The sequence below is a fragment of the Rhodamnia argentea genome, chromosome 9, assembly GCF_020921035.1.
Source record: "Rhodamnia argentea isolate NSW1041297 chromosome 9, ASM2092103v1, whole genome shotgun sequence".
In the NCBI taxonomy this organism is placed as follows: Eukaryota; Viridiplantae; Streptophyta; class Magnoliopsida; order Myrtales; family Myrtaceae; genus Rhodamnia; species Rhodamnia argentea.
Window position 1 is genome coordinate 14,931,329 of NC_063158.1, and position 16,548 is coordinate 14,947,876.

General features: G+C 37.8%; 1 protein-coding gene and 1 long non-coding RNA gene across 4 annotated transcripts; both read left to right on the forward strand.

Moving 5' to 3' along the window:
- The first annotated feature begins 705 nt into the window (after positions 1–705).
- LOC115756682 lies at positions 706–5,012 on the forward strand. Of its 3 annotated transcripts, XR_007199674.1 has the most exons (7): positions 706–1,195; positions 1,293–1,380; positions 3,869–3,931; positions 4,064–4,126; positions 4,218–4,262; positions 4,362–4,761; positions 4,804–5,012. It is a non-coding gene; the product is annotated as an uncharacterized LOC115756682 (long non-coding RNA). The 3 variants fall into 3 exon arrangements; XR_007199675.1 differs by lacking the exons at positions 706–1,195; positions 1,293–1,380 and adding an exon at positions 3,008–3,583 and having other exon boundaries at positions 3,676–3,931; XR_004017242.2 differs by lacking the exons at positions 706–1,195; positions 1,293–1,380 and having other exon boundaries at positions 3,605–3,931.
- Positions 5,013–13,290: 8,278 nt separating this feature from the next.
- LOC115728966 (cytokinin dehydrogenase 3-like) lies at positions 13,291–15,707 on the forward strand. Its single transcript, XM_030659372.1, has 5 exons — positions 13,291–13,852; positions 14,114–14,241; positions 14,415–14,684; positions 14,818–15,086; positions 15,413–15,707. Exons 1-5 carry the CDS (start codon positions 13,291–13,293, stop codon positions 15,705–15,707), a joined length of 1,524 nt encoding a protein of 507 aa, XP_030515232.1.
- Positions 15,708–16,548: the final 841 nt, after the last annotated feature.

A 16,548-nucleotide genomic window follows, 5' to 3' on the forward strand; every position in this document is an offset into this window, starting at 1 on the left:
GTTCTCTCTCTCTCCCTCGACCAAAACCATGCCGCCCCTGCGTCGTCGCCTTCCCAACCCCCATTGGCTGCTCCGATTTGTCCTTTGCATCCGACAACCTTAGGTAAAGGTTTTTGACCCAAAAACCGAACTTCTCTTTGCAGTCCCTCGACCAAAACCACGCCTCTGCCGTCACCACCCCCGTTTCCCCTCTCGCCATCCCAAAGCCCCTCTATGCTGCCTCCTCTCTCTCTTTTCGAGTCCACAGCTTTCTCTGTTCTCTCCAATTTCACTTTCTCTCCCTCGACCAAAACCACGTCGTCCCCGTGCCGTCGCCTCCCCGACTCCCATTGGCGGCTCTGATTTGTCCTTTACGTCCGACGGCCTCGGGTTAGTGTTTCCCCTCTTTGAAATCCAAAAGATAAAGTTTTGCTTTGATCGAGCGTTTTGCCGAGTGTGGTAATTTGAACAATGCTAAACTGTTGTATAGTGAAATAGGATAGAGCAATTTCAAGCAAGACGAACAGATTATCAATATCCATTGGTTCATCAATTAGGCATTGTAGCTTGTTGTTGATGGGCTGGTGAAGGAGTGAAGCATTGACGAAGTGGAGTAGCTCGTGCAGCTTAGGAAGGTAAATAACATCATGTTTAGAGCTTGCAACTTCCGGCCACTAAGTAAACATAGGTCACTTAGTAATTGTGTAGCATAACCTCGGTGCGAATTTTAAGGCTTAAAAGGAATGTCAAGTTTGTTATGGTGTAGCATAAGTGTGTTCTGCGCAAGTGATTGTGTTCTAACATAAAGGTAATACCGCTCATAAAGTGTTATCGTGCGAGTGATTGCATTCTAAAAATGTATGTTATGTATTTCGTTAGGAAAAGGTTTTTGGCGCACATAATTTATAGCGTAGCATGCCCGAATGGGAAAGCCAAGACTAAAAACTTTCGATAATCTTTGGTTCCTAGTCAATTGCATATAGATAGTTCTACATGAGATACCTTTTTGATGATTAGCCGCATGCCTTTTGAGTTATTACATATGCACATGTCATTGTCAATTATTTTCTATACAATTCTTCGCTCATCTATTTTTTATTTTTATTTTTTTTTTGCATCTTCGGGTATGACCACAGCGTTGCCCATGTCATTGTAATTATTTTGGCATTACTTCTCCATCTTTGGTGACTGGAGCTATCTTGTCTACTTTTTGTTGGTAAGAGCCTCTTGCCTATAATAACTTAGCTGCAAATTTTAATCCTTAAATTTCTTTGGGCTTGTGTTCTAAAAAAGTTTGTTCTGTGTTTTATTAGGAAGGAACTTGGAAGAACTATCTCTATTTTAAAGTCATCACATCGGTTAATTCGCACATGTAAAAATTCTCGGATGACTGAATCGGAGGTAATTCTTCACTCATATTATGTGAAGCATATTTTGCTTTCTTACGTAACAAATGAGATATTATATTTTTAATAAAAGCGCTACTTAATTACATTTTGTCCATTTGGCTGCAGCATGAAACTTCCCATCTTGCATATGTAATGTGTGATATGGAAAAAGAATTTGAATTTGCAATAGGGATGGTTTTTTCAAATGATGTTGAAGCATATCACAAGTACGTGACCTATACAATTAATAAACAATTTGGTGTGAGGAAGGGTCTTAGGGTTAGAAATAGGAAAGGATAAATAACTCGACGGACTTTTGTGTGTAATTGTGAAGGGCATTCTATTAGCTCATCCGATCAAGAAAAGAAATATGAGAGGTTTGAAGTTAGATGTGGGTGTCTTGCCCGTATCAAATTTAAGGTTGATAATGGTGTCTATGAAGTGATAGAATACGTTCCCAAGCATAATCATGCATTTGTGCCGGAAAATTAGAGGCATTTCATTAGATGCGGAAGGTCAATATCTGATTATGAAAAGGGTACTTTTGTGGATATGGCTAAAGTAGGAATTGGGGGGATTGTGGCACATAAATACTTAGCAAACAAAGCTGGAGGAAGCAAAAACTTGGGTTCATCTTGCGTGATTCTCAAAATTTATTGTAGAGGGAAAAATCTAATGGTATAAGTGGGGGGGATTGTCAAAGTCTTTTGAATCATTTTCATTGCATGCAAATGAAAAACCCAATGTTTTCCTACGCTATACGGGTAGATCAAGATGGTAGAATGACAAATTTATTTTGGAGAGATAGCTTGTCCAAATTTGATTGCGACTATTTTGGTAATGTGTTGGTGTTTGATACCACGTATCGTACCAACAAATATAACATGATACGTGCACCTTTTGTTGGGTTAATCACCATTGGAAGAATATCCTATTCGGATGCGCATTTTTTATGGATGAGATTGTGGATTCATTTATCTGGTTATTTGAGGCGTTTTTTAAGTCTATGGGAAATAGGGCTACGAAAACTATGTTCACCGATCAAGATCAAGCTATGGCAAAAGCCATTAGAATAGTGTTTCCGAATACACAACATCGTTTATGCACTTGGCACATTGGGAAAAATGCCAATCAAAACATTCCACATCTTTACAAGGAGCCGAATTTTAAGGATAAATATTTCTTTGTGCTTATGTATAGATGCATATCAAAGGACGAATTTGAATTTACATGAAGAGAAATGGAAGAGGAGTGGGGCACCGAGAATTACAATTGGCTTCGGAGATTATATGACATTAGACATAAATAGAGTTTAGCTTTTGGTCACGATACTTTTACATGTGGTATAACATCAAGCCAAAGGAGTAAGAGTACCAATAATATCTTTCAACTTATGTCGACCAAGACATTGACCCTTATAGAATTTGTCCACCACTATGAAGAACAACTAAAACACATGAGAGAAATTGAAAGTCAAGATGATTACAGTTCTCGTGGGAAGCCCAAATTGCAGGTTTTGGATAATGGGATCTTGACGCATGCTGCTTCATTGTATACCCGTACCATTTTTAAAAGATCCAATGAAGAATTTTTGCAAAGTCTCTCTAAACATATTTCAGGTACTACATTTGATGGATTGGACTATGTTTATAGTCTCAAGCGTGGAGGGATTCATCGTGAACATGTTGTCAGATTGAATGCTGCAGACTTTTCAGTTTCTTGTGAATGCAAATTATTTGAATCAAAAGGGTGGTTGTGTCGCCATGCCTTGCACATGCTGAATATGAACACATCGGTTAAGGATATTCCATCTTCCTATATTTTGAAAAGACGGACTAAAGGTGCCAAACAAGGGATTGTGAATGATGAATGTAATGAAATGTTACTTGGTGAATCTAAATTTAATCGATTTTCCACGTTAATGGAAGAATCTTTTGAAGTGATGAGTTTGGGAGTGGAAGATGTAAATACTATGAGAATAGCGAGGAAGAACTTGGGAAAAATGAAGGCTAAAATTTCATCTTACAAATCATGTGTGGTTGTGAATGCTGATGCTAGTGATGATGATGATGATAATGAGGCATCCTTGTGTGACATTTCGGTGTTGGACCCCCTTCGGAGGAGAGGAAAGGGAGCAACTTATGGAAGGCTTAAAAGCTCAAGTGAGAAACAAAAATCTAAGAAAGGAACGGCCCCAATGTGAATAGAAAATCGAGGTAAGTGACATTGTTCTAGTTAATATGAATAGTTAAAATTTTCAGTTATGCTACATGATGCCAATTATCATATTTATTATTTTGTAATGTAGAGTTGGGTGTCCAAGTGACACATGATGAAAGTCATTTCCCAGATTATTTGAATAATTCAAGTCAGATTCAAAGTGCTTTTTATCCAAGCAATATTGGTGGTCCTACAGTAAATCTAAATTTTCATAATTAGGTATATCCCTCTTAGTCCTTAATGGGTATTTACATGTTACTAATGTGGTATCTTTTACATAGATGCAACCACCATACTTCATGCCGCCGGGGATTTTGAATGGATTTTGCCCATTCCCTAGCTAGGTATTTAATAGTTTGGTGTGTTAACTTATGTTTCGTCAACATTGCTTCTATCGACATAAGGAAAGCTTTAACTGGTAATCAATCATTTTTTCTAAATGTTTTTAAACTAATTGTGCCTCTTTACAACTACAGATGCAATCACCATACGTCATGCCACTAGGGATTATGAATGAATTTTCCCTGTTCATGAGTCAAGTGCTTATTATGAAAATCATTTCAGGCCCAATGTTGTCTTATCTTCTTGTTACTATGGTAATATTTATTGTTAATGGTTTCTTTTGGGTAGATGTTGGAGTACCATAATAGATCTCATGGAACCATTTTGAGTCGGGTACAACTTGCCTTTTGTTGATATGAGATTGTTTGAGACATATTTATTTAGGCATGTTGATTATTAAAACATGAGTAAATTTGTTATTCCTTTGTATAGGGGTCATCAAACTCTTTTCAGCATCTTGGGATGAATGAATCAAATGATTATGAAGGCATAGACAATGCACGGTCGCAGCCTAAATAGTCGGGAATGTGCATACCACTTTAAAGAAAAACCGAGGTCTCTCCCTCCCCCACCCTACCAAAAGCATTGAATCCCTTGTTTAGATGAATGTGTGCACTCATCAAGGGCCTGGAGTGGCTTTACTATTGCTCTCAACATGTGAAGTTAGTTTAAAACTTAAAAAACTAATTGCTCAAATGAAAACTTGTTAGTATTCTATAATTGAGTTTAATATTTGTAGATACTAACTTGCATTTGAAGCTGCTTTAGAAGTGCGACCTCCATAAGAATTAGTTTAGTTTGTAGGAGGGAGTCTTCCTGCTACCTAAATTTGGTTTTTAACTTAAGCATGTATAAACATGGGAAGATTTGATAGATAACACTAATTGTTTCTTAAAAGGCAAATGTTGCAGGGGTTTTCATATGATGTTTAGGATGAAGACAGCTTTTGCATGAGAATAGGGATTGCCACCTGCTTTTTGTTGTCTTGTGGTGTTCACTCTAAAGTTTTCCTCTATAATACTAGCTTCCTATGTTCGATTATGCCACGGACGACGTTCTCAATGAAACTGCTTTAGTAACTTATGGAGCATATTGGGGAAGATAGGGAAGGCTACTATATAAATCGAGCGCTGTCTTTTATATATTACGGTTGCTTGTTAACTAACAATTGCAGATAATAGTTTGAAGGATTGTTGTATCTTATGTGCCTCTACACCCTGCTAAGTTCAACTTCATTATGATATGCAATAAGGGGCACTCTTACATAATTGGATCAAAATATATCATCTTCACCTCTGTGAAATTTTGTTTCTGTAGGCCTTGCCATATGTGTAGGATCCCAATGAGCTTTGCCCGACTAGATGGAAGCCTAGGGAGTAGACCTTGAAGCTAGACCCTCGGATCTTCTGTTTGCCTTGTTCGGAGGTTTAAAGAGTTTGCATTTTTGTTGTTTCATTTTTTGGTTGCATCTTTTTTGTTTGTAATGAGTTTCAAGCTACATTTCTGGGGAATGACCGCAATCCGACTACACATTCCCATCTCCTTTGAACTGTATAATTGATTAGAGGCAAACCCTTGGTTTGGCTAGAAAATACAATGTTATTTGTTCGTGTGATCAATTAATGCAAGCCATGTTTTTTGCTTTTGATTGAAAGCCTCGAAATGGTTTAGTTTCCTCTACAAAGTCACATGATTGTCTTTTGCACAGAGTAACACCAATTAGCTCAAAATTTCTCTGAAAAATATGACTGTCATTAACAATTGGCTCAATGTAATCTGAGTCGTGGAATTCCGTTGGATGAAAGGATGTCGTAGGAGACAATATCTGCACCAGGAGATAATATCTACACCAAGAAATCATATCTATGGGAGAGAATATTATCTATACCATGAGATAATATCCGTAGTAGAGAATTTTGGATAAGGCAGAAGATAATATTCATGCAACAGAGGATAGGAACAAGTTTGCTGTTTGCTGTTCTCGAGATTCAAAATATGCGGTCATGAAAACACTCCATGAGGCAGTTTTAATTGATTCATCGTAGCATGAGTGTTTTAGGAAATGCCTAAAAAAAAGGACCCTCCTTTGATAGTAATCCAGAGTTGTTTTGAGGGGATTTACGTCTGATTATGAGGTTTTGATTTTGATTTTATTTTTAACCCCTTTTATATATATATATATATATATATATATATTTAGCCCCAAAATTTTTTAGAAAAAATAACTAGAACTAGAAACCCCTTCTTTTTGTAATTAAAAAAAAAACCAAAAAAATGTAAAGAAGAAAAGTACAAAAAAGGGTAATCCACTTTGTGTAATCTAACGTTGCTTTATGATTCATAACTGACCTTCATTTTATGTTCATATTCCGCTAAGAAAAATAATGTAGCAATAATAATGCGTTTTTTTTTATAAAAAGAAAAAAAAAAGAGCAAAGATTTCGGAAAAACCAAACAATCATTTGCGTTTTAATATATTTTTTTTCTTTTTGTAGTCGTTATTTCGCATAGGAGGGCGACCAATGTCCATTTCGGTCCACATTCGTCATGTATCCTACCATGCTTCATGTTCGATTATCCGAGTTCGCATTCCATTTTGATTGTCGAGTGTGTTTTTTTTTTTTTTTGGCAAATAGCTATTTTAAATATTTGACTGCTTGGTTATCACTTTGTCTCATTTAATTGCTTGAGGAAATTTTTTTCCATTAAAAATTTCTTTTCTTTTCTTTCTTGAATGTTTGCTTGAGAACTAAATAGATAAGTACATGAAAATGACCAAAAAAAAAAAAACACCATGCCTGGTCACCTAGTTCCGGTTAGATGTCTTTGAGTTTTCGAGTAATGTTAGCCTGAGAACTAAATAGAGTACAAGGTCTGTAGGTAAAAAACAAACCGAATGTTACAAAAAAACGGTTTGTTACAAAGAAATGATCATTGCAACTCTCTACTGGCAAAGCTGTGGGAACATAACAGTAAAGTTCCAGCCATCTACTTTTTGAAGAATACTAGAACTAGTAAAATAACAAATAATAGACAAACAAAAATAGCACCTCTAATTAGTAAGACATTTAAATGGTGCATATAATGCGTCAATCCTTGAGTTTATTCCTCAATCCCTCTGCCTTCCCATCGGTGTTCTTCATTCTCATGTCATCTTCTTGTATTGCAGGCAAAACCTTTGTGATAGAATAAGGCACATCATTTAGATTTTTTTTTTAGCTTAGATTGTCATGATGAAAATACTCGAAGTACACTTAATAAAATTAAAAGAATGCTCACCTTTTTATCCAGGTTCATAAGATTAGAATCATCAAAAGGCAAGGAACCTGCAAGCAATATGAGGAGTATTACTCCACAAGACCACAAATTTGTCGTTTTCCCATCATTGTCTCTATCGTTGAGGACCTAGACAAGAAGAGACAAGAGAATTGACAAACTTAGGTTACAAGCCAAAGCAATAAACATAGAGTTATTTAAAGTGTCATCAAGGTAACAAGAATCGAAGAACATACAAATCTCAGGAGCAACATAATAGAGTTCCAAATTTAGTAGGAAGAAAACCATCATCCTACCAAATCAATCAAAGGGACAAATTACTCCACGACATAGCAAGGAAATGCATAGCTAGCTTGCACACAGAGTGGTCAAAGAAGAGAAGGAAAAAAAGATGTGAGATGAGTGCTTGGGTTGATTAGACATTGTCTAAACTATATTTTCATATCAAGTAACGGATTGAAGATAGGAGACGGTCTCACAACAATAAGTGACACCATGAGAATTCCAAAAGGACAGAGGCATGTCTAGGTAAAATCTTCGGACTAAGAAGCATTTGGATAAGCTAATTTTCCAATTCATGACAATTTGAGAAGATGCGGCATAACTTGACAGACAACTTTCTGCTAAGTGCAATTCAAGACATATGCTGTGAAGACTACTTGCCGGACTTGGTTAGTGCCGCAGCAAGCCATATCAATCCAAGGAGTTATGACTAGGACTATAAAGTGCAAGTTGATCACGACATTGATATCCATAGATGTAAGTAGATCCATTTGATACCAATCATCTTACACCAATAATTGATTAAAATAAGAGCATTAATGAAAATAAAGCATGTTCAAATAGAGATTGAAGGAACGTAATTACCCGGACTTGTTGGGACAATGCACTCGAACCAAAGTTGTCTCTTACCACATTAGAAATCCACTCTCATCTAATAAAAGAATATGACGCACGCAGGCAACCGAATAACCATGACAGACAATACAAAGAAACCCGTTTAGCCATTTTGTGTTTCGGAACATTCTCTTCGTCTAGGATCTTAAGAGCCACCAATTCCCCTGTCTCAGAGTTTATTGTAAATTTGACTTTTGTAAATGTTCCCTCGCTAATGGTCCATTACACCTCACATTTGCCCACTCGGCGCTTGACTTTAGTTAGATTCATTCCAAATTCTCGCATCGAATCACTAATTACTAATAGTTGGACAACTGTTTTTCTCATATATCTTCAATGTTAGTCAACCGCAGCTTATTATAGGATGCTACAAGCAAATTCTCAATCGGGGAGCACATTGAGGAAGCAGCATGAACCGACACCATCATGACTCATGTGCAATAACAATGCAAGGAATACATGCAAACGTCAGAAGAAACTTCATGATTTTGATGTACTCTACTTAATATTAGTGACAAAAATGACCTACATCCTCCTTTAACCAAGAGTACTCAAACTAGATAAGTTATCAATATGTAATATTTTCCATTTCACGAGACATGAACCACGTATAAGACAAGCAAGGACTAGCTGATGGAAAAACTCTACATTGGAAATAAACAAATCAAAATTGTTGTGTATAAACCAAATGAGAAACATCACAGCAACGAAAAAGAAAAAAAAAAAAAAAGGACGCAAAAATTATGACAAGTTGAAGAAATTCCAAAGTAGCGTGGGAGTATAATCTCAAAAATATCCCAAATCTTATATAGCCTTTTCACCGGAGACGGAAAAAATCGTAAAACGGATGCAAGATGTGGAATCAGAGCTCAAGCAGAGGTGAAGAGAGGGCAGGAAACTTGATAGCAAATACCCAAAACCAATCCTTCCACACAATTACAGCTCGAAATGAGGGAAGACCCTCAAATTGTGCCTGCTCAAACTATGAAGTGAGTTCGTTCCTTGGGTAGATTTTTCAAGATTGGCTTCTCAGCAATAATAAAAATCTATCAAATTTCCATCAAAATAACTATACATAGAGCTTAAAATTGCTGCAACAAGAGCCTATCGACTGCTTCCTTCCTAGAATTGAAGTCCCAAAAAGCATCAAAGATGCTCGGATTACTAGCGACCTACCACAAGCAAAGTCTACAAACACACGATCCAAGAAGTCCCAACAAGCAAATTGAAGTGAATAACCAAGAATTCCTACTTATGAGTTGAAAAAGAAAATAGTCGATGTGGAATCAATTGAATGGAAGATACTTGGAAAAGAGAGCACCCACAATTTCCACAAAGATAGAGCTTTAATGGACGAGAGTAGAGCAAGCCGTGAACTCGAAGAGAGTCGAGGAGGCAGCAGAGGGGCTACGAGACGGCAGAGGCATGGTTTTGGTTGAGAGATTGCAAAGAGGAGTTCAGTTTTTGGGTTGAAAACCCTTTCTTGAGGTCGTTGGACGCAAAGGAAAAATCGGAGCCGCCAATGGTGGTCAAGGAGGCGACGACGCAGGGGCGGCGTGGTTTTGGTCGAGGGAGAGAGAGTGAACTTGGAGAGAACAGAGCAAGATGTGGACTCGGAGAGAGAGAGAGAGGAGGCGATACAGAGGGCTGCGGGACGGCGGAGGTGGAAGCGGCGGCAGCGGTGGAGGTGGGCGTGGCGTGGTTTTGGTCGAGAGACCAGCCCGGTGTCGTGGTTGAGTCGATATTTGGTCAAAGAAGACAGAGAGAGTGAACTTGGGGAGACAGAGCATTCGCCGACCTCACTTGGAGAGAGAGAGAGAGTCAATGAGACTTGCCTCTCTCTTTTGAAAAATTTGACCAGGGGATAACGAAGGAGAAGAGAGAGATAACATAGATGGTTGGATCTCTGCTTTTTTCAAAATCTGACCGGTGGGGCCCAACAAGTCACATGTCGACCTCTCAATGTTTTAATGCACTATCTAGTTGGCAAATCTAATCTAGCCAATATTTTCTCAGCCTATTTGGCTTCGCCGGCGAGGCCAAACTTGGCCAACACTCTCACGAGCTTCGCCCGATCTCTGTGAATTCCGGGATACCAACCAATAGTAACGGGAACCTCCTTGTGACCTTCTCTATGTAAACCTCTCATAGCTAAGACTCAAAGTGGCCAACCATATTGGCCCACAACATCACATAACAAGTGCAAAGGAGCAAATCAAGAGCAAAAGCGAACTAGAGCAAGCCTAAAACAAGCCCCGATCTGAACTAGAAGGGATCGGCTCGAGCGAGGGATTCCAAGACTTGGCCGAAACATACAAAGAAAAGTCGAACCTCAAAATAACCACCACAAGCATCTACAACAAGTCATCTAGCATGGCAACTAGCTAAGCTTGCCGGAGCAAGGAAATCGTTGGTATCGTCCTGACGAGCTCGCGGGTATGAAAACAGAGCACCAAATCGAGGGGCATAAGACCAAATTTTTCATGGATGGATTGGCAACGGGCGGTGGTTGATCGATGACTAGCAACTGCTGGATCATTCTCCCTATGCTGGTACGATCAATTCCCTCTTCTTCCCGATCGACTCTCCTCGCGAACCTCTCGGCTCATCTCTCTTTTTTTCCTTGGCTTCCACTGCAAGTTTGTCCTTCTCTCTCTCACCAACTTGCCTTCCATAGGCACAAAAAAACCTGCAGAGGGAGTCTCCTAGCAGTGGAACCGATCAAGAGGCTAGGGGAGATGTTCACGGCCGACCGAAGGTCTCGCCTCATCTATGTCGTAGGGGGAGAGAGAGAAGGGGTGGCGGGCTGAGTTGGGCCGAGTCGCGCTCACGAGAAGGAAAGAGAGGGCGGGCAAGACCGGGCCTACACTCAGCCTTGTCATGAAGGATTAAAGAGAGCGGGTCTGCTCTTGCGCGGGCCCGTTCATGCGAGAAAGGAGGAAAGGCGCGGGCCGGGTCGCCCGCACCGATCCGGGTCGACCCGGCCCGATCTGATTCTGCCTTTTCTTCCTTTGTTTTATTAGAAATAATTAAATCTAATTTCTATTTTTCTAAACTTGCTATAAAATAAGAAAGAAGGTTGATCCCAACTTTAACCTTTTCCTATTTTAAGCCTTGAAGGAAAAAATAAATTAAATTTAATGGGGACTAACAAAATTAGATGTCAACATTCATTCCAATGAGCTATCCCGTCCATGGGTTCTGCACATGACAACTATGAAATGAGAAGTGATATCAAAGTCAAGTTCACATAATTGTCCCATTGAAATCAAATTTAGAGAGTGTTTGGGAACCATAAAAGTGTCAAACAAAGATAATGTGGATGTTGAAATGTTTCCCGAATAGCTTACTCTCATTCGGGAACTATCAGCTTTGTGAATAGTAGGAGCATGTGAATTAAATGATTTTAACATAAACAAATTAGAACTTGAAGTCATATGATTACAGCAGGAGGGTTCCCAAAACAAGATATATAACAAAAGAAACAAAGGAGCTAGAAGTACTAAAGTCTCAAAGAATGGAATGAAGTTCCTCTAATGAGACAATGATAGATGAGCTATTGGGAGAAGCCTTTACGGTAACAATATTGGCATATGAACTTGCATGTGGAATGCGGGGTCGATTGGCCGTTGTTATAAGTTGCTTTGGTCGTAGTTGATGGCAATTGTACATCGAAATTTTTTATTTATCAATAATATGCACTTTCCCAATTTCAATGTAGTAGATTAGACAACAAATGCGAAGAAACTAGAACTTGAAGAGCCGATATGGAGAAATGTATATTTCAAAGGTTTAATACCACAAAAAATTTCAAATTCATACACCCGTGACAAATTTATCCGAAACTAATATTTTGACCTCCAAAAACTCCAAACTAATGCACTTGTGATAAGTTTACCCTCCATTTGTTTCTATTAAATTTTACCGTCAAGTTGCTGAGTTACATGACACGTGGCGCTTGATGGGTATATCAATTTGGAGGTTTTATACTTTGTTTGTCACATGTGTACTAGTTCAGGATTTTTCATGCCATTAACCTAATTTTACGGAAACTAACAGAGAGTAAATTTGTCACAATTGTACCAGTTAGGAGTTTTTAGTAGTAAAAAAAATAGTTTAAGATAAATTTGTCACAATGGTACTAGTTTGGATTTTTTGTGGTCAAAAAATTATTTTGGGGTAAGTTTATTACGGTTGTAATAGTTTGAAGTTTTTTGTGGTATTAACCATATTTTAATTAGAAAATTGTGCAATTTTTGTATATTTCAACGTAATTTGTGAAGAATAAATCAGCTTATTTATATGCTTTATGAGATTGCTATATGAGGACATCAACTTTGATATGCATAATGAAATTCTATATATTTAGACATAAATAATGAAGAATACATCAGCCTATTCATACACTTTATGAGATTGCTATCTAAGTAAATCAAATCATATATGCATAATTAATTATGGAAATTAGTATATTTTGGATAGAAAATCGTGGACTTTCAGTTTATTTGATGTATGTTAATAAAGAATACATCAGCCTATTCATAGGCTTATTTCGATGTATGTTAATTAAGAATACATCAGCCTATTTCAGATATGCATACTCACGTGTGAAAATTCTGTATATTTCAGATAAAAAATTATGGAATTTCTTTTATTCAATGTATATTAAAGAAAAATACATCAACCTATGTATAGACTTTAAGAGATTACTATATAAGGAAACCAAATCAGATATGCCTAACCAATTGTGGAATTTTTTTGTATATTTCCAATAGAAAATTGTTCAATTTATGTATAGTTTGATATATAACAATGAAGAATACATTAGCCTATTTATCGATTTTATGAAATTACTATTCAAGGAAATCAAATAAGATATGCGTAATAAAAAGATGTGATAATTCATAATAGAAAATCGTGGAATTTCTATATATTGCGATGTATATTGAGGAAGAATACATCATCCTATTTATATGCTTAAAGATTTTACCATCTAAAGAAATCAAATAACATATATATAATCTAAAGAGATATAAAAAATGAGGAAACATCATAAATATCCCAAACAGCAATAGTCTCCCCATATGCTTGTTTATAAGAGGCCCTTGTCAGCTCTCCCTCTCAACTTCACCACAAACACCAACACACACCAACTTGTTCAACATCTCTTCGTTCCTCAAACATTAAAATGGCAGAAAAACATCCAACGGCCTCACTGTTGACCAATTCACTACACCACAGGCTCCTTTCTCTCCCCATCGCTAACAAACTCCACTTCGACTCCGAATCCATCCGCGCAGCCTCCGTAGACTACGGCCTCATTGTCCGAGAAATTCCCAAGGCCGTCCTTCGCCCATCTTGCCCTGAAGACATCATGACTCTTGTCGCATTCATGTACAATGAGTCCTCTATTCCTTTCACTATCTCAGCGAGAGGATGCGGCCACTCCATCCGAGGACAAGCTATGGCTCGCGATGGGGTCGTCGTGGACATGACGTCTCTTGATAACAAGCAGCACGGGACCACCGTTTCGTATAGTCAGTCGCTTGGCCACTATGCCGATGTCGGCGGCCAGCAACTTTGGATCGATGTGTTGGAGGAGACGCTGAAACACGGTGTTGCACCGGTTTGTTTGACAGATTATTTGTACGTAACTGTGGGTGGTACGCTCTCTAATGCTGGCATTAGCGGGGAAGCGTTTCGATATGGTCCTCAAATCAACAATGTCTACGAAATGGATGTTATTACTGGTATTTCACACTCACTGTCAAGCTTCCATATTTGGTTCGAAAATGACAAAAGTATCTTATATGTGCTATTTAGTATTACTGTTGTCGTAGCGAACTACCAATTAATACTAATCCCAAAATATAAAAATAAAAAAATCTGTGCTGCAACACAAACAAGAATTTGATTTTAAGTTTGGAAATACATCGAGTCGGATATCTGCTGACTTTCTTATATGTATGTTTCATTACGAGAGATTTTTTTTTTTTTCATTTTCTTTGCAGGAACTGGGGACTTTATGACATGCTCTCCCGAAAAAAATTCCGAGTTATTTTACTCCGTCCTTGGCGGTCTTGGTCAATTTGGCATAATAATGAGAGCGAGGATTGCACTGGGTCGAGCTCCAAAGAGAGTACGTAGTGTACAGGACTTTCTCTATGATACTTCATGTGCAAGTCTCTTAATGTATCGGATCTTATAACAAGTATCTTTTAATTTTATCTTACGGTTATATGCCATAATTTTCCATCATGTGAACATAAACCTACAAGGTAATAAATGTACTTTTGTTTGAATTCCCTGTAGGCAAAGTGGGTGAGAATGCTATACAGTGATTTTTCAGCTTATACGATGGACCAAGAACGTTTGATATCGCGCCATCGAAGGGACCAAGATGAAGCATTGAACTATGTAGAAGGTTTCCTTTTCATGCACCGAAATTCAGACAGTTGGATACCTTTCTTCTCTCCCTCAGACCACCCGCGGCTGATGTCCCTCGTGGCGGAACACGAGCTCCTCTACTGTATCGAAGTAGCCAAATACTACGACGATCGCACCCAGAGCACAGTAGACAAGGTACATGTTGATGGATATCCAACTATCTTCGAAAAGAGAAAAGAAAGAAAATTCCTAGCTTATGTTATAAATTATTTGAGCTTACGTTGGAGTTGGGTTTTGACTTAGCTCCGTGTTATCTTGTTAACATCAGGACCTGGAGATCCTATTGAAAGATTTGAACCATGTCCCCGAGTTCAGGTTCGAGAAAGATGTGTCCTACGTTGATTTCCTGAGTAGAGTACGAGTCGAAGAGCTAGAGCTCCGAGGGCGGGGGCTTTGGAATGTTCCTCATCCGTGGCTCGACCTATTTGTGCCCAAATCTCGCATCGCCGATATCAACACAGGCGTCTTCAAGAACATTGCTCTCAAAAGGAACATCACAACTGGATATGTCCTCTTTTACCCGTTGAACAAAAATAAGTATGTTTTCTTGCTAGCCACCACTTTTATATGAGTTTCGATCACTTATCTTTGATTTTAATCAAATTAATGCACTAAACGTTTCATTTCTTCCAACCAATGCACTTTAACCAAAACCAGGCTCATTTCACGACGAACTGTTGACGTATTGCAGTCAATTCGTCGGAAAATTGGTCAAATCCGGCAAGTGCATTAAATGTAAAAATTTGGCAGTTATGGTGCTTTGAATTATTAAAATCAATTTTAAAGTGAGTTATTATAAACTCTATCAAACTTTAGTGACCATTAAGCCTTTTATGTAATTTTGATAATTGATCTTTTTGCAGATGGGATGATAGAATGTCTGCCGTTACACCAGATGAAGATATCTTTTATACGGTTGAATTCTTGCATTCAAGTGGGTTTGGAGACTGGCAAGAGCTTGAACTTCAAAATAAGGAGGTGCTCCGCTTTTGTGAAGATAATGGTATAAAGTTCAAGCAATACCTCCCAAATTACAGCACCGAAAGAGAGTGGATGGAACATTTTGGTCCCAAATGGAGGACTTTTCAAGAGCGCAAAGCCCAGTTCGATCCAAAAATGTTGTTGTCTCCTGGGCAGAGAATTTTCAACCACAACTGAGGCATAGATTCAAGAGTGATGGGTGTTTAGGTTTCAGTAGTTTTTCTACTAGCCCAGTTAATTGTGTTTACATAATTTTGAATGTTTACTTAGCTTGTCATAATTCCCGTCCAATCACATCATGTTAAGGAGTTTCATTATGTTAAGTATGAATAATATGGATCGGGGCAAATGAATTTAATATGCAGAATTAGTATATTAGATTCTTTGTCGACAATCATCCAACCTTAACTCCGAACATTTCATTTCGAATAAAGTAGAAATCAACAAAGCATGGGAATGTTTGACACCAAGCAAATACATTCTTCGAATTGATAATACAAATGCAATAATTTAATCAGTTCTATTACACATGGTTTGCACGGGTTTCTTTTCCTCTTATTAGTTTTTTTAAATTTAGGCACGGCTTGTTTCGCGGGGAATGAACAATTCTAAAAATATATTTTTTAAAATGATTGCTTGTGTCACTCACTAAAATAAACAGATTAAAAATATTTGCATCGTCTCAAAATTGTTTAAACATAAATTGTAAGAAAACATTTTCAATTGATTAATTATTTCAAGTAATCCGTGAAACGAATGGAGTCTTAGGGAAGGATATAACATTAAACTTATGAGGAGTTTTTTTCCAGTTAAGGTTTTACTTGAGCCATGAGATGGCGTAGGATACATTATGCACCAAAGTTATAAAGGATGCACACCTAAATTTTTACGATCTAATGAGTCATTTATTGTGTAGAAAACTTAACAAACGACCCCAATACATGAACAGAAACATTATTAATTTCATTTGCATATTAGGAGAACTTTCATGTAATGCTAATAAGCCCACATAATTTGC